The sequence below is a fragment of the Rhodotorula paludigena genome (assembly GCF_050403205.1).
Source record: "Rhodotorula paludigena JCM10292 DNA, Rt_paludigena_JCM10292v1_ctg1, whole genome shotgun sequence".
Lineage (NCBI taxonomy): Eukaryota > Fungi > Basidiomycota > Microbotryomycetes > Sporidiobolales > Sporidiobolaceae > Rhodotorula > Rhodotorula paludigena.
Genome location: NW_027481457.1, coordinates 331988 through 351233, shown reverse-complemented (window position 1 = coordinate 351233; position 19246 = coordinate 331988). Strand labels below are relative to the sequence as shown.

Sequence of the window (19246 nt, the reverse complement as noted above, 5' to 3'; positions counted from 1 at the left end):
GGCTGCCCGACCCTTGACGCCCGGCCTGACGCTCGCTGAGCGGGCTCGCTTGCGTCACTCGACGACGACGCGGAGGGGAAGCGTCGGCGGTCGCTGCGTTCTTCTCTTCCTTCTTCACATTTATTTGATCCACAAACCGCTATGTCTGCCCACGCTGCTACCTCCTCGACCAACACCGGCAAGTCGGCGCCCGCCGTCTCTGGCTCGACCCGCGAGTCGCTCGTCGAGGGCAACACTACGGGTGCTGCTGGCTCCCGCACCGGCCCCATTGGCCGTACGTCGTCTCACAAATCATCGACAGTGAGCTAGACTGACCCCGATCTACGAACGACAGAGCCCACGGTCGGCGAGGAGATGGGTGTCACGCTCGGCAACGACTTCCGCCTCGCCAACACGAAGGCGGACCCGCGCGAGTCGGACCTGACCGAGCCGAACGCGCTCGCAGGCGACATGGCGTCGACGGCGGGCCCCGGCGGCGATGCCAAGCACCGCGAGGCGACCGCGCACGAGACCAAGGGCCTCCGCCAGCGCCTCGAGAACGCCGACGAGCGCGAGGACCGCGAGGCGCGCGGCTACGACGAGCCCATCAACCGCATGCGCCAGGTGAGCTCAGCCGTTTCTCGTATCTCGAGCACAGATGGGTTGGCAGTCCCGCGAGGCACCTCAGTTCGCGGCGCGAAACCGCGTCAGCTCGGCTCAACCACTCGCCGGTCCTGTTCTCTTGCTCGCTCATACTGATGCTCTTCTCTGCTTGTGCAGCCCACCGACACCGTCAACCCCTAAGTTCGGTGCATGACGTCGTCCAGGTCGAGGTTGAGGAGGGAGAGGGCCTGTCGTGCCCGCCTGTATCTAGTGTAACGACAACCACAATGCATTGCAGTACTCTCGCACCGCCTGCCTACCGAGGACCGTTCAGACCGGCAGCTTTGCGATGACGGGCTGATGAGAGAGCGGTGCGGGGCTGCGAGGCTCCCGTCTGCGCGCGAGCCAGTGAGATCTGCCAGATGGGCTTGGTAGTGCACTCTGGCATTTCCCGCAAGCGCTAAGTGCGAGGTCGAGGTGGCGTCTTCCTCCTGACAGCGTGAAGGCGGCGAGTCGCTCAGCCTGGCCTCGACAAACTCTGCGCATTCGCCGAGATGCGCTGGACGAGGCTGCTGTGGCTGCCAGTCGCAGCTGCACTCGCACACAAGCCCAGCCACCCGCCCCCGCCCGATACCTCGACCCTCGTCGACCTCCTCTCGGCATCCGACGACCACCAGCTCCTCCTCGCCGCCTTCCAGCGGGCCAGGCTCATCCCGACGCTCAACCGACTCAACGGCAGCACCCTATTCGCCCCGACCGACAAGGCAATCCGCGATGCCCGTGACCGGGACCGCAGCGGCGTGAGCGCAGGTGGGGAGGACCGCATCTGGTCGGCCGTCGTCGAGTGGGTCGACGAGGGGCGCACGGCAGCTGGAGACAGCTCAGACGAGGAGCATGACAACCTCCAACTCGCCCTCCGCGACACGCTACTCTACCACGTCCTCAACTACACCCTCCTCGACAACCCCGCCGTGAACCGCACCAACTCGTCCGAACCGGCACCCAAACCCCTCCCGCTTGACCTCCCTGTCCTGCACGAGACCCTCTACTTCCCCTCCCTCTTCCCCTACAACCGCTCGTTCCCGGCGCCGCCGTCTCTGCCAGGGACCGAGCCGGATCGCCCTGACCCGGACGCACCAAAGGACCGACCCGAAGGACTACTGCACGGCGAGGGCCAGCGCGTGCGCATCTTGCGTAAAAAGGACGACAAGGACGACGAGGTCTGGGTTGGCGTCGACTGGAAGGGCGAGAGCGGCATGAAGACGGCGCAGAAGGCCCGCTTCGCTCGCAACGGCGTCCTCCTCGCAGTCGACGCTGTTCTTGACAAGCCGAGAGACCTAGGTGAGTGCGACCTGCTCGACACGCGCCTGCCGTAGCTGAGCAGCCTGCTCGCAGCCACCATCATCCGCACGACCCCCGAGCTCTCCACGCTTGCCTCGCTCCTCCCGAGCCCCGTGCTCGACTACCTCTCGACCGCCCCGCATTTGACGCTGTTCGCGCCAACGAATGACGCCTGGGCCGCGCTTACCGAGCTTGAGATGCGATACCTCCGCTCCGGGCTCGCCGAGCTCGACTTGAGCGAGATCTTTGGCGACGGCGCGAGCCAGTCGGGCGCGGGGAAGGGTAAGGTCGGCTATCTCGACCGTCTCGTCGGACTGAAGGGCAAGGACAAGACGAGCGTGACTTCGTTGCGCAACGGAACGATCGAGGTTACTGGGCAGGGAGAGAGGACGGCTGTGCAGGTCAACGGGACCAACGTTCTCACCGGAGATGTCCTCGCCAAGAACGGTGCGTTGAATTCTTACAAACAGTATCGGTGTGTATGCTCATGCTCAGGATCTCGCAGGCGTTATCCACACCCTACCCTCGCTCCTGCTCCCGTCCGGCTCGCTCGCTCTCACCGCCGAGAAATACCTCATCGCCCTCGACGCGACCCACTTCGTCACACTCCTCCGCTCCGTCAATCTCTCGCACTACGTGCAGGTTCCGTCGAACGAGCCAGGAACCGTCATCGACACGCCTCTCCCGCCACCCCTTTCCGACCCACACCAATTCCCGCTCCCCGGCAACCTCGCTTCAGCGCAGGACACCAATAAGCGCGAACGCTACACGATCCTCGCCGTCAAAGACGATGTTCTGGCCGCTTCAATTGCCCCGCTGGGCGCAGGCGCCGTGCTCCCGTCGTCCCTCGATTCGCCCATCCTGAACGGCCACCGCCTCCCGCCAGCCGGCAGCGACGCGCTCCGGGAGCTCCTGTCCTACCACATCGTCTCGGGCCAGTGGGTCCCCTCCAACCTGGAGGACAACATGCTCCTCGGCACCGAGTTGCGCACGAACGCGCTCCGCGGCGCGCGGCAGCGCATCCGCGTCGGCGTGCAGGGCGAGGAGGGAGGCCGTGGTGACGGATGGGAGAAGAGCAAGAAGGGAAAGAAGGGCAAGGGCGGTGGCGGCGGCGGTGACGACGAGAACGAGCTTCTGAGCTGGGGCGGCGCGAACGTCGTCGCGGACCCGGTCGTTGTCGGCGACTCGATCATCTACCTCCTCTCGTCACTTGTCGAGCCTCCGCCCACAGCCATCACCGCCGCTGTCTCCGACCTGCGCCTGTCGACCTTCGTCGCGGCCGTCTATGCCGCCGCTCTCGACGGGACTCTCGCGACCCAGCCGGCCGTGTCGTACCTGGTCCCGACCAACAACGCCTTCGGTGCCCTCGGCTTGACGATGCAGTACCTTCTACTTCCGTCTTCCCGCCCGGAGCTGCGGTCGGTTCTGAAGTATCACGCCGTCGACGAAGTCGTCTACAGCGACGACTTCCCGCGCTCAGGTGGCACGCGATACCCGACTCTGCTTGACGGCGCCGAGATCTATTTCGAGCACGACCCGGTCAATTCGACACTTTCGGTTCACGGCCCGACGCTCGGCGGCCTGCCCGCCAACGGCGAGTCGCGCGATGCCGCCGTCGTTGAGGGCGACATCCTCACCGAGACGGGCGTGTTGCACGTCCTCGACCAGGTTGAACTCCCGCCCGAGCTCGACATTACGCTCGAGAAGCTCTTGCGCGGCGCAAAGGCCAACACGATGATCGACCTGATCCGTGCCGCCAACATGACGTGGGTCCTCCGTGGCGAGCACCCGCCTAGCGACAACGAGGCTACTGCCTTGCGCAAGGTTTATCAGCGCAAGGGCTCTCGCACAGGCGATGACGACCTCGCATACACGATTCTGTGCCCGAGCGACAAGGCCTTCTCTCGCCTCAACCTCACCTACTACCACTCGAACCCGGCCGCGCTCTCGGCGCTCGTGCGCCTGCACGTGATCCCGACGACCGAGTCGTCGTCGTCTGGCTCGCCCTTCCCGCCGCGCACCGGCGAGCCGGGCTCGCCGCTCGTTCTGGAGGACACCAAGTCGTATGCTACGCTCCTCGACAAAGGCCAGCCAGGCGGCTCGAGCGCGTACGGCACGGTCGCGTTCCGCAAGTGGGGCGCCGGCGAGGATGCCTGGATGGTCGGGATCCAGGGTGCGAGGGGGACCAAGGGCGAGAGCGATGCCGCTCGCGTAGTTGCCTGGGGCCGCGCAACGCCCTTCTTTGTCGACGACGACGGCGACGGCAGCGGAGGCGACGGTGACGATGCCCTTTCGACGCTTTCGACGCGCCTCGCTGCCGCTGGAGGGGTCATCTCGATCGACTCGGTCCTCCTGCCGTACGAGCCGGGCTGGTTCCGCCGCTGGGGCTGGATCGTCCTCGTCTCGCTCCTCGGCGCCGGCGTACTCGTCCTCGCAGGCCTGTTCGCGCTCCGCACGTACCGCAGGAGACGGCAGGCGCGGTACGAGCGCCTCCTGCAGGAGGACGACGACGATTAGACGCGCCCCGCTCTCCCGCATGTTCGCATGCTACTGTCTTCACTTTTCTCTGTAGCATTGTACCGCATCTTGCCCCATACACTTGACCTTGTAGATGCCGTTTTGCTCGTGTAACCGCGTTTCGCTCGGACAAGGCCATGCTGTGAGTCGGGTTTCTACCGGTTCCTGAGCCTTTCGCAGGGAACCCTCCCTCTGGTTGTGCACAATCGTGTACAGCATGTCGTACACCTGCTTGTCTGAAAGCTTGCCGAATTGACCTTCGTTGGCATCCGCTCGTCGAGCATCTCCAGGTCCCGCTCGACCACACCGCTCTTCCGCCGCTTTAGGACCGCTAGACGCTTTAGACCGCTACGATGCCAGACTATGCCTACCCTGAGGGCAACACTGCCCTTATCCGCTCGCTCCAACTCGAAGGTGCGCTCATCGAACCGCTCGTCTTTGATGGCTCGTTGCATCGTCTTCGCTGCATGCTGAAGGATCTCTGTCCGTGCAGCGCATCCTGAAGGCGGCTTCTTCAAGCAGACACACATGATGGAGGAGAAGGTGCCGTCGCCGTTCGCCAGTGCGTCCTGATCTTGCTCCCTCCGCACTTCATCATCTACCAGCGTTCTTTTGCGTCCAAGTCTGAATCTGGACGCTCGTTGCGACGCTTTGCAGACGGTCAGGAGCGCCCGTTAGCGACGCAAATCTACTATCTTCTGGCCGCCTCTTCCTCGAACCCGAAATCCCACCGCGGCAAGCTGCACATGAATGCGAGCACGACGTACCACACGCTGCATCAGGGACGCGCGCGGTACACGCTCGTGCGGCCGACAACGGACGGGAGCAAACCCGAGATCAAGCACGTCGTGATGGGCGCGGACTCGGAAAAGGGCGAGACGAGGCAGCTTGTCGTCGAGGGCGGATGGTGGAAGGCCAGTGAGGTTCCCGAGGAGGACCTCAAGGAGGGCAAGGAGGATGAGACGGGGTGCTTGATTTCGGAGGTGGTCGTCCCAGGTGCGCACACTCTCGCTCGCTCGGAGCAAGGCAAGTGTTTGACGATCCTCTCGCGCGAGCAGGGTTTTCTTTCGACGACCACAAGTTTCTCACCAAGAAGGGGCTCGTCGAGCTTTACGGCGGTGACGAGTCTGCAGCGGAGGTGCAGCAGCTCCTGCCGTACGTCCAGGAGGACTAGCTAGAAGCTCTCGACCCGCCAAAAAGCGGCTCGCATAGAAGGATGCACCGTGTAGATAGACTTGCGATGGTATTACGAGCAATGCAAGACGGTCATCTATACATCCGCGAGCTGGATGCCCGGGCCCTGGGTGGAAGAGATGAGCACGCGAGTGATGGCAGCTGCGGGTGACAAGCGAGTCAGCTTCTCGTTTGCGAGCGAAGGTTTCAAGTAGCAACGCACGTCGCTTGACTCGTGCGGGAATGCCGTTGACGGCGCCCGCGCCGCCGAGCGCGATGTCGGAAACGGAAGCCAGGAGGGTGTGGACGTTGTCGGCGAGCTTCTCGGGGGTGAAGTGCAGACGACCGATTGCTGCGGAGAGACAGAGTGAGCACGCTGCGACGCGTGGAGGGGGAAAAGGCAGGGCGGCGCACCTGCCCGCACGACACCCTTGTTGTCGCTCTTCCAGTCGAGACCTCCGCGCGCCTCCTTGATGGCCTGCACAATGTCGTCCGAGACGGTTCCGCGCTTGACGCTGGGCATCAAGCCACGCGGACCGAGCGTACGGGCGAGGGTCGGGTTGCGCTGGAAGAGGGAGAACATGTCGCTCGTCGTGATGAGCTTGTCGGGGCTCAGGTCGCCGTTGAGGATGCGGTCGATCAGCTCCTCGCCGCCGACGACGTCTGCGCCTGCTTCGCGCGCAGCCTGCGCCTGGGCGCCCGAGGCGAAGACAACGAGCGTGGCCGACTTGGTTGCCGAGGCGCACGAGTGCGGGAGGAAGACACGGCCGCGGAGGGCGTTGAGCTGGATCGAGTTGGAGGGCTTGGTCGTGATGTTGATCTCGTAAGCAGCGTTCGGAGTCTTGGGAGACCATTCCTGTCGGCCCGCATGAGCGTGTTCGCCCGACAAGGTAAGCTCGAGGAAGTGCGGAGGAGGAAGAGCGGGACGCACCTGCAGGACCTTTGCTGCCTCGTCGAGCGGCAGCACCTTGGTCTCGCTGCCCCGTGGGCCGCCCCGCCCGGCACCCTTCTCTGCCCGTTCCCGCCGTGCGATGCTCGTCTTGTGCAGCGGCGAAAGCACCCTCTTGGACGCGCTCGCGCTCGCAGAGAAGGCCCGGCTGGGCGCAGCCTGCAGCAAAGGCTGCTGCACGGCCGCGAGTACCGTTCGTGCACACCGGATCGACATGGTGAGCGAGTGGGAGAGCGCGACAGGCGGAGTGGCCCGCGAGGAGCAGGAGGTGATGAGCAAGAGCCACCGTCTTCTGCAGTACTGCGCATTTTGAGACGGGATGACCCTTGTCTGGCTACCATGAAAATCTTGCAGAACAGAGACACAGGCAAGCCGCGACATGGGGGACTCCCGACCCTCGCTGGAACGGAAGGCACAACCTCTAGAGTCACATTCCGGCGACCACCTGCCGCACACTGCTACACCGCGAGCACACCTACGCCTCGGCACTGTCCCGCTGCTTGAAGAAGGCGACCCGCTCCTTCTCGCGCTCGCTCCGGGGCTTCTTGCCCTGCTCCCAGCCGAGCTGGCCGCCGGCGAGGTCGTACGTCCCGACGAGCGCGCCCATGAAGGCGCACATGCCCATCGCCTTGGGGATCGAGCCCGTCCGGATGCCCGTGACGAAGCCCGCCGCGCAGCCGCCTGCTGCGCCCGCGACGCCGTTCGTCTTGTCCTCGATCATGTTAGCGACCGTGTGGTCGACGTAGGAGAACGCAAAGCCCGCCGACGCTGTCAGTAAGAAAGCAAGAGTCAGTGGGGATTCTACGGGCGAGCAGCGCCGTGCTCGAACGTGACGCTGAAATACGCAGCGACACCGTGCACAGCCCGCAGCGACTCGCAGCTCGCGCCAGAGTCTCCGCCTGCTCTGTCGCGGAGCTCATGCAGTCCCTTTTGACAGAGAAAGGGCCAGCGTACCGAAGTAGCCGATCATCCACCCGGTGCGCGAGAAGACACCCATGGCGCCCTTGTTGTGCGTCTCTACGGCATTGCGGATGGCCGAGACGAAGAGGCCGACGCCGGCGCCGGTGAGTGCGACGTTGAAGGCGGGAACAAAGGGCGAAGTAGGCGAGTAGGCTTTGGGGAGAGGCTGCTGGAGGGGAGCGAGGAAGGGGCGCGGAGGGAGCGTAATGTCGAGGTTCTCCCGCGGCTGCTCGTACTGTTGCGAGTTCCAAGCATTGCTATGGTCAGCTTTTGTGCTCTCCCTGGGCTGGTCGTGCCGCGGCAGGCTTCATCTGCTGGAGCGCGAGATGACCTCGAGCCTGCGATCGTGTCGACCCGAGCGGAGACGCACCGACGGCATGGCTGATCTCGAGAGCTGCGAAACAGACTGGTCAACCTAGCGCTTCTGTCAAGCGGAGCGGGATGGCTCACGCTGGACGGCGTCGACGAATCCGGGTGCTCAGAGCTGTCGGGGCAGCACGGCGCGGTCAGGACGGTTTGAGCGCGTCTGTACCGCGGTTGTAGAGCTCACAAGAAGCTGGCTCGAGCAGCAAAGGGTGCGGAACGGGCTCGAGGCGTGCGGGGGCACAACCTCGTCCTCCTCCTCGGCCCGCGTCGAGAGCGCCGCGCCGTCAACGTCGCCGACGGGTTCCGTGCTGATGTACAGGTCGTCCAATAGTATTACAAGGGGACGTCAATGTGCGAGGGTCCCACTTGTTGGTTGGCTCAAAGGCTTTCACTGAGGGGTCTTCCCCCTCTCGCTTGCCCACTGGTGTTCGGCGGTCGTCTTGATCAGCATGAAGCGAGGGGTCGGCCTTGGATCGGACGTCTTACGGCAGCAGAATGCTCGGCAGCGTGCTACACAGATCGGCAAGAGCGGCGCCACCCTTCCGCATGTCCGTATCCGAGTAGCTCACCTCAGCCGTGTCGGACTTGCGTCTGCCCTGATCCTCCCCGAGATGCGGCGACATCACTTCCTTTCCCTCACTTCTACCACTCACACCGCTCTAGCGCTATGAAGGCTGTACTGGTCTCGAAGGAAGGCCGCGACCTCATCGAACGCCCCATTCCGACGCCTGGCCCTGGCGAGGTCCTCATCAAGAGTACGTCCACCTTCCTGTCACTACCGTCTCAGAAAACTTCGAGCGCTCTACGGCTGTCGAGCGAGCACGATGGAGCAGTGCGGCGCGCGGTCCGGCGAGTAACGCTGACCACTTGGACCTTCTCATTCGCAGATGTCGCCGTCTCGTCCAATCCAAAGGACTGGAAGGTTCCCTCCTGGCTGGGTCAGACTTGTATCGAAGGAAACGACGTTGCCGGCTACATTGAGGCCGTCGGCGAAGGCGTCACCAAGTACAAGAAGGGGGACAAGGTTGCCGCCTTTACCATCATGATGACCGACGACAAGTACGGCGCCTACGCCGAGTACTCGGTCGCTCCGTCCAACACGACGTTCCGCCTCGGCCAGAAGACTTCGTTCGAGGACGCTTCCGCGCTTCCGCTTGCGTTCGGAACGGCCATCATCGGCCTCTTCAAGGCCCTAGGCTGCCCCGAGCCCGGCGCAGACGGCGCGCGCGACGGCGCGCTCCTCGTCTACGGCGGTGCCACGACTGTCGGCGTCTACGTGATCCAGCTTGCCAAGCTGGCGGGCTTGCACGTCGTCGCCATCGCCGGCTCGTCGCAGGATGTTCCGAAGCAGTACGGCGCAGACGAGGTCATCGACTACCGTAACAAGTCGAACGAGGAGCTCGTCAACGCCATCAAGACGTCGAACGGCGGGAAGGGCGTCCACTACATCTACGACGCCGTCACCGAGGGCGACACGACGGCGACCTGTCTCGACGCGCTCAAGCCCGCTGGCGGTGTCTACACCTATGTGCTTCCTCTCGACGACGACAAGTTCGCGTCCATGCCGTCCAACGTCCGTCGCAAGCAGACGGCCTGCGCGGAGACCTACGGCGAGCACTCGGACTTCGCCGAGAAGTGGTACGCCTACGTCGGCGAGGCAATGGAGAAGGGCGAGTTCAAGGCGCAAAAGGTCACGGTCATCCCTGGCGGGCTCGAGGGCGTCAAGGAGGGCCTCAGGCGCCTAGAGGCGGGCGAGGCGAGGGGCGAGAAGTACGTTTACCGCATTGCCGAGACGCCGGGCCTCGCGTAGAAATCCGTTGTTGTTGTATAGAGCACTAAGGCAGCATGGTTAAACACCTCGCTCATGCTGAAAAAACCGCGAGAGACCGGAGGGATGAAAGGGGCAAAATGCAAGGCGATGATGCGGACATGGCGTGTCCGAGAGTTGCTGGCCGCTGGCCGCGCTGGCCGACTCGGACCCCGGTCCGGAAGCGTCGACGTCGTTCCCTCTCGCTCCCACTCCTCACATCCACACCGCTACCGCTATGAAGGCTGTACTCGTCTCGAAGGAAGGCCGCGAGCTCATCGACCGCCCCATTCCGACGCCTGGCCCCGGCGAGGTCCTCATCAAGAGTGCGCTCATCTTCCTCGGACTCTCGTCACTGCCGCTACTCGAAGGGCTCGAGCGCTCTGCATCTCGCCAACGAGCATGGTGGAGCTGCGCTTGTATCTGGCCGGCGATCATAGTGCTTGATCCGGTCGGGGCGAATCACACACTCGACGCCCGGCTTACTGCGATGGTGGGGGGTGTGAAGGGTTGGGCGCGCCTCCGGGCGACTTCGTACGAGGGCGCTGGAATAGACGGAGTTCAAGAAGACGACCAAATACAGACACTGAGCCATGAAGAGGAACGAGCAATGCTGACCTGGTCCTTCTTGCTCGCAGATGTCGCCGTCTCCTCAAACCCGAAGGACTGGAAGATTCCCCTTTACATGGCACCGTACACTGCCGTCGAGGGCAACGACGTCGCTGGCTACGTCGAAGCCGTCGGCGACGGTATTACCAAGTTCAAGAAAGGAGACAAGGTCGCCGCCTTCACCATGATGAAGACTGACGACAAGTACGGCGCCTATGCCGAGTACTCGGTATCGCCGTCCAACACGGCGTTCAGGCTTGGCGACAAGACCTCGTTCGAGGATGCTGCCGCGCTTCCGCTCGCGTACGGAACTGCCGCCGTCGGCCTCTTCAAGCGCCTCCGCTACCCCGAGCCTGGGGCAGACGGCGCACGCGACGGCGCACTCCTCGTCTACGGTGGCGCCACGACCGTCGGAGTCTACGTGATCCAGCTTGCCAAGCTGGCAGGCTTGCACGTCGTCGCTGTCGCCGGCTCGTCGCAGGATGTGCCGAAGCAGTACGGCGCAGATGAGGTCATCGACTACCGCAACAAGTCAAACGCGGACCTCGTCAAGGAGATCAAAGCGTCGAATGGCGGGCAGGGCGTTCACTACATCTACGACGCCGTTTCCGAGGGGAACACGCCGGAGGTCTGCCTTGACGTGCTCAAGCCCTCGGGTGGTGCCTACACCTACGTCCTCCCACTCAACGAGGAGGTGCTCGGCTTCCTCCCGTCCAACATTCGTCAGCAGCGCACGCTGGTCGCCACCGCGTACGGCGAGGACTCGGACTTTGCCGAAAAGTGGTACGACTACGTCGGCGAGGCAATGGAGAAGGGCGAGTTCAAGGCGCAAAAGGTGACCGTCATCCCTGGCGGACTTGAGGGCGTCAAGGAGGGCTTGAGGCGCTTGCAGCAGGGCGAGGCGAGGGGCGAGAAGTTCGTCTACCGCATCGCCGAGACGCCGGGTCTGGCGTAGACCACCGAACGTGTTCATAGAGCAATAAAGCGAAGTGACGGCAGTTTTTGACATCTCTCTGCTTTCCTTGCTGACAGACCACGAGAGAACTGGAGGTATGGAAGGGGGCAAAATGCAAGACGATGATGCGAGATGTGAGGCGGCACAGTGCTACGAGAAACAACAAGAAGGGAACATCATTCGCCAGTCGTCAGACCTCACGCTCAATCACCTCTGACCGCACCTCGACCACAACCTCCTTTCCGCCCTCGCCCTCCTTCCTGTGCAACTCCTCGACCACGCGCGTCCGCCCCTGTCCCTCGCGCGCCATCTTCCGCAGCCTCGACACCGTCTTCGACGGCCCGATGTACTCGACGCCTTCCTCGAGCGGGAAGCGCACGGCGAGGTCGGACGGATCCAGCTCGACGCCTTCCTTTGCGGCGCGCTTCTGCGCCTGCGCAACGTCGGCGGGCGAGACACCCGTCGGGAGGTACAGCGCCGAGAACATGCGCTGGGTGCGGCGCGTCGCGGCAAAGAGGGCAGCGACCTGCAGAGGAGGCACGACAGGGCTCCCGCGCGGGAGCGCCTCTTCGAGGTTCTTTGTCGACGACGCGACAATGTCGAAGCCCACCTGCCAGACAGCCGATTGTTGCTGCGGTAGCTCATCGAGCGAGACCTCGCCCGGTGCGTCGGGGTCGACCTCGGCCGGGTCGACGGGCGCAGGCTCCTCAATCGTGACCGGGTCCCTCTGTGCGACGCCGTCGACGTAGTTGGTCCCGCGCACCTCGAGAAGCGTCATCGGGATTGCCGGCGGGTCGTCGCGGTCCTTCTTCGACTCGTCCGCCTTGGCAGCGCCCTCGACCGCGTTGATCGTCTCCTCGCGCTCTACGGCCTCGACATCGCTCTGCCGCGCGACGAAGACGCGCAAGACGTCCTCTTCGACGTCGGCCGCCCATGTCACGTTGACGCTCTCGCCGGGATAGCATGCGGCGGCGCGCTGGAGGAGCGTCTCAAGCACGCCGAGCGCGAGGTGGAACACCTGGTCGCCTGTGTCCGAGTTGCCGAACAGCGCCTCGTCCATCTCGTTGATCGGGATGTACTGGAAGCCATAGAACCGCGCCGTCGAGTGATACGCGACGAAGATTCCGTCCATGCAGCCGATGCGCGCCTGGAACTGGTACTTGAGGAACGCCGAGCGGATGAGGTCCTGCAGAGCGCGGCGTGAGCGTATCGCTCGCAGAGTGACGAGAGCGGATACGGACGTAGTACTCGCGCTCGAACGATTCCCACGACCCGCGCAGGCGGTCGAGGCGATAGCCGGCTCCCTCCTGTAGACAGCGAACCCATCAGTCGCGTTCGGCAGAGTGTGCTCAAGCTCGATCACAAGCACGAACCTCGTAGTTGAGGCGGTCCTGTCGGATGGCGACCGTGCCGCGCGTCTTCAAATCGAATGTCTTGTTCGGCAGATGCGAGTTGTGCGCATCGAGTTGCGAGCGCAGCACCATGTGGTCCGTCTGCAGAAAGAGGCCGTCAGCCTCACGTCGCAGAGCATGTGAAGGAACGCGTACAAGGCCATAGTGGTACGCTTGGCGATGGTCTGCCTCAGAAGGAGCAGGGTCGTCGCTTCCCTTGAGGAAGCGCTTGAACTCGGTCGCCTCAGTGGTGAGGAGCTTCTCCATGAGGTGGCCCTGCGAGAAGCAACATTAGCCGTGAAACCTGCGACAGACTAGCAGGGATGGACGAACGTAGTGGGCGAGGATGTTCTGCTCGATCGCCGAATCGAACGACTTGTCGGCGTCCACGCTGTAGCGCCCGTTGTCGTGGCGCAAGACGACCGAAGCGGGAAGACGCTGACCCATGCTGAAGGTGCGGTCCTGCAAGCGCGACTCCTGTTAGGTACGGAGCATCGAGGCATCGGAAGGAACCGCACGAGATGACGGAAGTCCTCGCTCAGCATGCCGGTGTTCAGCAGCTTGCCCTTACTCAGCCAGAAGTAGATCTGCATTCACCAGGGAGTGAGTCGCGCGTCTCAGGCAATCGAGACCGGTATGCGCACCTGACAGAGCATGCCAATCGTCGAACTCGTACTGCCGACAAACATCCTCCCCTCCGACTCGGCAATCCCCTTGAGCGTCTCGTCCCGCGAGCTCGTGACATACTGCGGGAGCTTGCCAAACTCGAACTCGGCGACCTTGGGCACGTTCTCGAGCGTGTCGCGCGCAAAATTGTACACGCCCGTGCGCGGGTCGCGCAGGAAGTGCACGCCTGGGTTGAACAGGACGCGGTCGAGCGAGTGAGCGAGCGTTGCGACGGGGACGTCGCCGAGTGGCGAAGGGTGCGGCGTGAAGGGCGTCGACGAGGGCGATAGCTTGTACTGGTAGGACGACAGGTCGCGCTGCGGGACCGACTGGAATGTGTGCGGCTCGCGGCGGAGGGCGGGGTGGTTCGCATACGAATCTGCTAGATCGAGACGGCGTGAGCAAAGCGTGTATGCGAAGCGAACAAGAGGTACTCACCTGAGTCTTCAGACCTGCGTGCCATCCTCGCGCGAGCAATCCGCCCAACTGGTCGTCGCTCCTCCCGTGCACGCTCGTCGCGCTCCTTTGCCCGCGAGAACGCCACGTGTGGCGGCTCGACACGCTGAGCAGGACCGGCAGTGCTCTGCCCATCCTGCTCGGCAGGCTGGCGCGGCTCCGCTGACCGAGACGCTTCGGCGGGCATGCCCTCGCGCCCGGTGCCGACTGCCTCGCTGATGAGGCGGTGCAGAGGCTCGGCCGCCTTGTCGGCGGACGCCTCCGTCTTCTCCTTCGCCTTCTCCCGCGCCGCCGCGCGAGAAGCTTCGATCGAGCGTTGGAACGCCCGCTCCGTCGTCTTGAGCTGCGCGCGGGAAATAGTCTCACTCTTGCGCTGAGTGGGAAGGGGGCGTTCGAGGTTGTGAGCTGGCGGGACTGGCGAGGAGAACAGGACAAGCGGGTACACACCAAGCTGCTCAGGCGCGACGGCCACGCGTTCTTGATGTCCAGCATATACTTGCTGTCCGCGAGCTGCGCCTTGACCTCGTCGACGGTCATCTCTCTTGCCGTGGCGACAGCGCCGTCGAAGGAGTCTGGGCGGTTCGAGGCGTCTGGACCGACTTCGAGGGCGCCCGCCAGCGGATCTGCCGCCGCATCGGCCGACTCAGCAGCTGGCGTGGAGTCGGCGTGCGTCTGCTACGCGATCCGGCAGGCATCAGCGCTGCGGGCCGCAGAGACGAATAGGACGGCATACCGCAACCGCCTTCCCCTTCCCCTTCCTCTTTCGCCTGCGCTTCTCCTCGATCCGCCGAACCTCCGCCACGCGCTGCTCGTCAGTGAGCTCGTCCCAGGGCTTGAGGAGCTGTTCCAGGTCGCGAAGGGTCTTGCGGAGCGTCTTGACACGCTGGAGCAATTCCTGCTCTTCTGGCGAAAGCGGCGGCTTGGCCTTGAGATCGTGCATGATTTGGAGCATGGAAGGTGGAGACGCCGTCGACGATAATGGGTGTGTACAGGGGCTGGTCAGCTCGACTATGCGTGCAGCACGCCAAGAAGGGAAGAGTACGTACGGAAGCCGCCGCTGAGACCGCCTGCGAAGCCTTTGCCTCGTTCTGCTCCTTCACAAAGTCTTTGTAGGCTTTGTGAATCTTCCCCTGTTGTCGGCGATTGTCCGCAGCTCGTTCTTGTGCGACCCGCCGGAGGATGAGCCTCTCGCGGTCCGCAGGTCCGGGAATGTGAATCGCCGGCGAGCCGCTCGACGGCTTGACGGAAGCCGAAGCATCCGTGTCGGCAGAATCTGCTGGCGGAGTCGGTGCCGATATGGCTGTGTCGGCGGACGAGACTTGCGAGGCATCGGCGGCAGCCTGTTCCCGCGCCCGGGCATCACGCTGCCGCTGCTTGAGACGCTTGAGAAATGCCGGCGACCTCTTGCCGGCCTGCAGGACAGGCGAGTCGTGCAGGAGCGAGACGGACGCTGTCGAGAAGGTCCGGGGAGTCCAGGATGGGGGCGCAGAGCGGCGTCGCAGCGGAGCGCTTCTCAGCGCGGCTTGCAGAGCCTGCATCGTCGTGCACTGCAGCTCTGGCGTGCGACGAAGGCAGCGGGGAGACGAGACCTTCGACCCGGCACAACTTGGCTGAGCTCGAGGGGACCGCTCGCGCTCTCTCGCAGACATCCCGAGACCTTGAATATGGCAAAGTGTATGGATTACAGACAGTGCAGTGCGGTTGACCCACCCTCTTGCCCCGACTGGGGGTCTGCTGCTCGCTTCCGCGTTCATCTCCTCCAAAGAAGCGATGGACGCGATCGCGAGTTTCTCGGCGCACCGGCAAGGATCGGTCTGAATTGCCCTCGATCTCTGAGCTACTGTGAGCCCACTCGCCGCATCTGACGCGCCAGGAAGGCGAGACCGTGTCAGCGGAAGCGGCAGAATCGGCTGGGAGCGGAGAAGACGCAGAAGGGAAGGGCGGGAGCGAAGGCAAAAGCGGCGCCGGGGTACGTGCGCGTCGCTGTGCCTGGCGCAGAAGAACACGAGCCTTCTGGCCAGGCCGGGCGAGGCACGCAGTGGGAGAGCGGCCGTGGCCTTCATCGTCCTTCCGACCTTCTCTCCGTTGCGCTGACCCTCGGCACCGCCCAGAGTGCCCGCCATGCTCCGCGCCGTCTCTGTTCCTGCTTTTCCTGCGTCCCCAGGACTCGCACACCTTGCCCGCGCCGCTCGAGGTAGCAAACACCTGCCCTCTCCCCGCCTGCACCGCATCCCGCAGCCCCGCCGAACAGCAGGAGCGCCCGCACCCTATTCGACCAGCTCCTCTGCACGCTCAAGTACCACTCCGCTGCGCATCGCAATGTCGGTCACTGCCGCTGCCGGTCTCGCAACCGCGACTGCCGCCGTCTCGCTCTCCAGGTCGGTGCGTTCCTTCCGCGCACCGCCCACTACCACCTCGCGCGCTGACGGCCCGTGCACACAGCCCCTCGACCCCCTGGAGTGCAATGAGCAGAAAACGGCGCCGTTGGAGAACGGGCGACCTTCCTTCGTTGTGCGCACTCTCTGCCTCTCTCGCCTAGATCGCCTACATACTGACCTTTAATGCACAGCCGGTCAACACGATCGATCTCGACGACGCGTCCATTCCGATGCGGCTACGCATGATCCACCACATCAAGTCGCTGCAATCGACCATTTGTACGGCGCTCGAGGAGCTCGAGCCGTCGGGCAAGAAGTTCAAGTCGTCGTACTACCTGCGCGACGCGTCCAAGGGTTTCGGCGACTCGCGCGTGCTGCAGGACGGCGAGACGTTCGAAAAGGCCGGGTGCAACATCTCGGTCATCAAGTCGACCCTCTCGGTCCCGGCCGTGCGCCAGATGCGCGCCGAGCGCTTCGACTGGTGGGACGGCGAGTCCGAGCTGCCGTACTTTGTCGCCGGGTGCTCGCTCGTCGTGCACCCGCGCAACCCGCACGCGCCGACGATCCACTTCAACTACCGCTACTTTGAAATCCAGGACCCCAAGGACCCCAACGGCGAGCCCAAGGCATGGTGGTTCGGCGGCGGGACCGATCTCACCCCGTCCTACCTGTACGAGGACGACGCGCGCGCGTTCCACGGCGAGTACAAGCGCGCGTGCGACGCGCACGACCCGTCGTACTACGCGCGATTCAAAAAGTGGTGCGACGAGTACTTCTACATCCCGCACCGGCAAGAGACGCGCGGCGTCGGCGGCATCTTCTTCGACGACCTGAGCGACCGCGACCCGGAGAAGATCTTTGCGTTTGTGCGCGACTGCTCCAACGCCTACTTGCCGGCGTACTACCCGATCGTCGAGCGCCGCAAGGACCAGCCGTTCACCGAGGAGGAGAAGCGCTGGCAGCAGCTGCGGAGGGGCCGCTACGTCGAGTTCAACCTCGTGTACGACCGCGGGACCAAGTTTGGCCTTGCTATGAAGGAGCCGCGTACCGAGAGCATCCTGATGAGCCGTGCGTTTCTCCCCTTCTCGTCACTTCTCCTCTCGCGCGCATCCATTCTGACCTTTTCTCTCCCACGCTTAGTGCCGCTCACCTCGCGATGGGAGTACGAGCCCGAGGTGGGCACGCAGGACGGTACGCGTGAGAAGGAGCTCCTCGACATCCTCAAGCAGCCGCGCGAGTGGGCGTGATCGTACTCCCCATCGTGTCTGTTTCCTTTCACTGTTGTATAGAGCCTTTCGTCGCCGTTGTCGCGCCCGTATCGTTCCTTCCGCTCACAACCCCGCATGCCTTCGTCGCATCAGTACCTCGCAACGCAGCATCTTTCCTGTCTCGCCCGAAATGGGCAGCTTGAGCAGCGTCCTCTCGCCTTCGAAAATTGGCAGAAATGCATGCAATTGGAAAGACAGGAGAGAAGGAGTTGGTCTACGCCTCGGGCGCGAGGTTCTGCGGCGCCGCGAGCGACGGCTCGCCCTCGGGGGTAACGTACGCCGCGCAGATACCGCCGTCGACCTTGAAGTCTGCAAACGGTCGATTCCGCATCAGTAAATTGACGGAGGAAGGCTAAGCGGAAGCGGAGAGCGGGTCAAGGCATAAGCGGAATAAACGCACCGGTACCGGTGACGAAGCTGCTGTCGTCCGAAGCGAGGAACAAGACACCCTTGGCCTGCTCGACCGCCTTGCCGAACCGACCCATCGGGACGTGCACTGAGCGGGGGAGCGGTCAGCTTCTCGAAGGTGGCGCATGAAAGAGCGGATCGATTCGTACCGAGACGACGGTTCTTCTTTTCGGGTGTGTCGAGGAAGTCCATCAGGAGCTCTGGTGAGCGCGGGAAAGGTCAGTGGTGGGAAATCAGCGATGCTGGGACAGAGACCGAACGCACTGGTCTCGAGCGGGCCAGGGCACAGCGAGTTGATGCGGATACCCTCGCGGGCGTGCACGACGGCGAGCTCGCGAGTCATGGCGAGGACGGCACCCTTCGAGGCGGTGTCTGCGTTGGACCGAGCGACTAAATCAGCCTGCGACCCTCGAAACATCGCGCGATCGGGACGCACAAGCGAGCTGCGGCGTTGCGGCACCGAGGATGGCGACGAACGAAGCCGTGTTGATGATCGAGCCCTTGCTGCCTCCCGGGTTCTTGCGCATCGCCTCGATGGCGTACTTGCAGCCCCACCAGACGCCCTTCAGGTTGCTGCAGAGGCGAGAACAGTCAGCTTTTCGAGACCGCTGGCAGCACGCCATGCCAGTGCAGGTTCTAGCTCACACTGCGTGAGGAAAGGTCAATCAGCATGCAGCTTGCGAGCGCAAATGTCTGGACGCACTGTTCATCGTCAAGTCCCAAATGCGCTCCTCCGTGTTGAGCGCGTTGTCGTCCTGCGAGTGCATGATACCGGCATTGTTGCTGCGATGAGTTCGGCGATGATAGAGCAGCAGCAAGCCGACAGATGGGATGGACGATAGGGATCGAAGGCGACATCAGTACCTCGGCCGAGCGGGAAACGATAGTCGGAAGGGAAGGCGACGCACAACATGACATCGAGCCTGCCGAAGGTCTCGACGGCGGTTGCGACCATCTGCTTGATGTCGGCCTCCTTGGACACATCGCACTTTACGGCGATGGCCTTTGGTGCGTCGGGGAACTGCTGCTGGATGAGCTCGACGGCGCGCTTCGCAGCGTCCTCGTTGATGTCGGCTGCGACGACGTGCGCGCCCTCGCTGGCAAAGACGAGCGACGTCTCGAGGCCGATGCCGCTGCGAGTGGGGCCCGGGTCAGCGGGTGACGGCGCGAGCGGGTGCGGGAAAGTGTGCAGGCGTACTTTCCGCCGCCGGTGACGATGGCGACCTTGTTCTCGAGACGCAGAGTGGCAGGCATGACTGTACGGTGAAGCGAGGACGAGGAGAAGGAGGATGAGGGGAGGGTCGGCTAACCTTGGACACGGCGATAACCTCGCACAACTGCAGGACGGGACAAGGCTTCGCTAGAACGCTAGCCTAGGTCCACAGGAACGCACTCTGCTTGTGTCAGCCCGTCTCGAGCT

General features: G+C 63.7%; 10 protein-coding genes across 10 annotated transcripts; 6 read left to right on the top strand and 4 right to left on the bottom strand.

The window, feature by feature from the left end:
* Positions 1-141: 141 nt before the first annotated feature.
* On the top strand, positions 142-783 carry JCM10292_002003 (uncharacterized protein; the record flags this gene model as incomplete). Its single annotated transcript, XM_076645424.1, has 3 exons — positions 142-274; positions 335-603; positions 760-783. 3 exons carry the CDS (start codon positions 142-144, stop codon positions 781-783), a joined length of 426 nt encoding a protein of 141 aa, XP_076508951.1.
* Positions 784-1136: 353 nt separating this feature from the next.
* Positions 1137-4440, top strand: JCM10292_002002 (uncharacterized protein; the record flags this gene model as incomplete). Its single annotated transcript, XM_076645423.1, has 3 exons — positions 1137-1923; positions 1978-2370; positions 2429-4440. The coding sequence occupies 3 exons, from the start codon at positions 1137-1139 to the stop codon at positions 4438-4440; spliced, it is 3192 nt and encodes a 1063-aa protein (XP_076508950.1).
* Positions 4441-4793: 353 nt separating this feature from the next.
* Positions 4794-5614, top strand: CFF1 (Cff1p; the record flags this gene model as incomplete). The annotated part of the gene is made up of 4 exons (XM_076645422.1): positions 4794-4854; positions 4934-5002; positions 5098-5436; positions 5499-5614. 4 exons carry the CDS (start codon positions 4794-4796, stop codon positions 5612-5614), a joined length of 585 nt encoding a protein of 194 aa, XP_076508949.1.
* Positions 5615-5710: 96 nt separating this feature from the next.
* MRPL1 (mitochondrial 54S ribosomal protein uL1m MRPL1) lies at positions 5711-6778 on the bottom strand (the record flags this gene model as incomplete). Its single annotated transcript, XM_076645421.1, has 4 exons — positions 5711-5775; positions 5837-5965; positions 6028-6469; positions 6545-6778. The coding sequence occupies 4 exons, from the start codon at positions 6776-6778 to the stop codon at positions 5711-5713; spliced, it is 870 nt and encodes a 289-aa protein (XP_076508948.1).
* A 259-nt stretch (positions 6779-7037) lies between these two features.
* JCM10292_001999 (uncharacterized protein) lies at positions 7038-7901 on the bottom strand (the record flags this gene model as incomplete). Its single annotated transcript, XM_076645420.1, has 3 exons — positions 7038-7330; positions 7517-7757; positions 7893-7901. The coding sequence occupies 3 exons, from the start codon at positions 7899-7901 to the stop codon at positions 7038-7040; spliced, it is 543 nt and encodes a 180-aa protein (XP_076508947.1).
* A 654-nt stretch (positions 7902-8555) lies between these two features.
* On the top strand, positions 8556-9698 carry JCM10292_001998 (zinc-binding alcohol dehydrogenase family protein; the record flags this gene model as incomplete). Its single annotated transcript, XM_076645419.1, has 2 exons — positions 8556-8643; positions 8776-9698. 2 exons carry the CDS (start codon positions 8556-8558, stop codon positions 9696-9698), a joined length of 1011 nt encoding a protein of 336 aa, XP_076508946.1.
* A 235-nt stretch (positions 9699-9933) lies between these two features.
* On the top strand, positions 9934-11259 carry JCM10292_001997 (zinc-binding alcohol dehydrogenase family protein; the record flags this gene model as incomplete). Its single annotated transcript, XM_076645418.1, has 2 exons — positions 9934-10021; positions 10334-11259. 2 exons carry the CDS (start codon positions 9934-9936, stop codon positions 11257-11259), a joined length of 1014 nt encoding a protein of 337 aa, XP_076508945.1.
* Positions 11260-11449: 190 nt separating this feature from the next.
* On the bottom strand, positions 11450-14724 carry PET127 (Pet127p; the record flags this gene model as incomplete). Its single annotated transcript, XM_076645417.1, has 10 exons — positions 11450-12445; positions 12501-12566; positions 12633-12752; positions 12807-12926; positions 12984-13112; positions 13169-13237; positions 13295-13695; positions 13755-14145; positions 14220-14444; positions 14506-14724. 10 exons carry the CDS (start codon positions 14722-14724, stop codon positions 11450-11452), a joined length of 2736 nt encoding a protein of 911 aa, XP_076508944.1.
* A 1169-nt stretch (positions 14725-15893) lies between these two features.
* Positions 15894-17397, top strand: HEM13 (coproporphyrinogen oxidase; the record flags this gene model as incomplete). Its single annotated transcript, XM_076645416.1, has 4 exons — positions 15894-16154; positions 16215-16283; positions 16342-17218; positions 17291-17397. The coding sequence occupies 4 exons, from the start codon at positions 15894-15896 to the stop codon at positions 17395-17397; spliced, it is 1314 nt and encodes a 437-aa protein (XP_076508943.1).
* A 235-nt stretch (positions 17398-17632) lies between these two features.
* Positions 17633-19080, bottom strand: JCM10292_001994 (uncharacterized protein; the record flags this gene model as incomplete). The annotated part of the gene is made up of 8 exons (XM_076645415.1): positions 17633-17727; positions 17819-17914; positions 17976-18026; positions 18091-18198; positions 18263-18399; positions 18526-18609; positions 18735-18959; positions 19025-19080. The coding sequence occupies 8 exons, from the start codon at positions 19078-19080 to the stop codon at positions 17633-17635; spliced, it is 852 nt and encodes a 283-aa protein (XP_076508942.1).
* Positions 19081-19246: the final 166 nt, after the last annotated feature.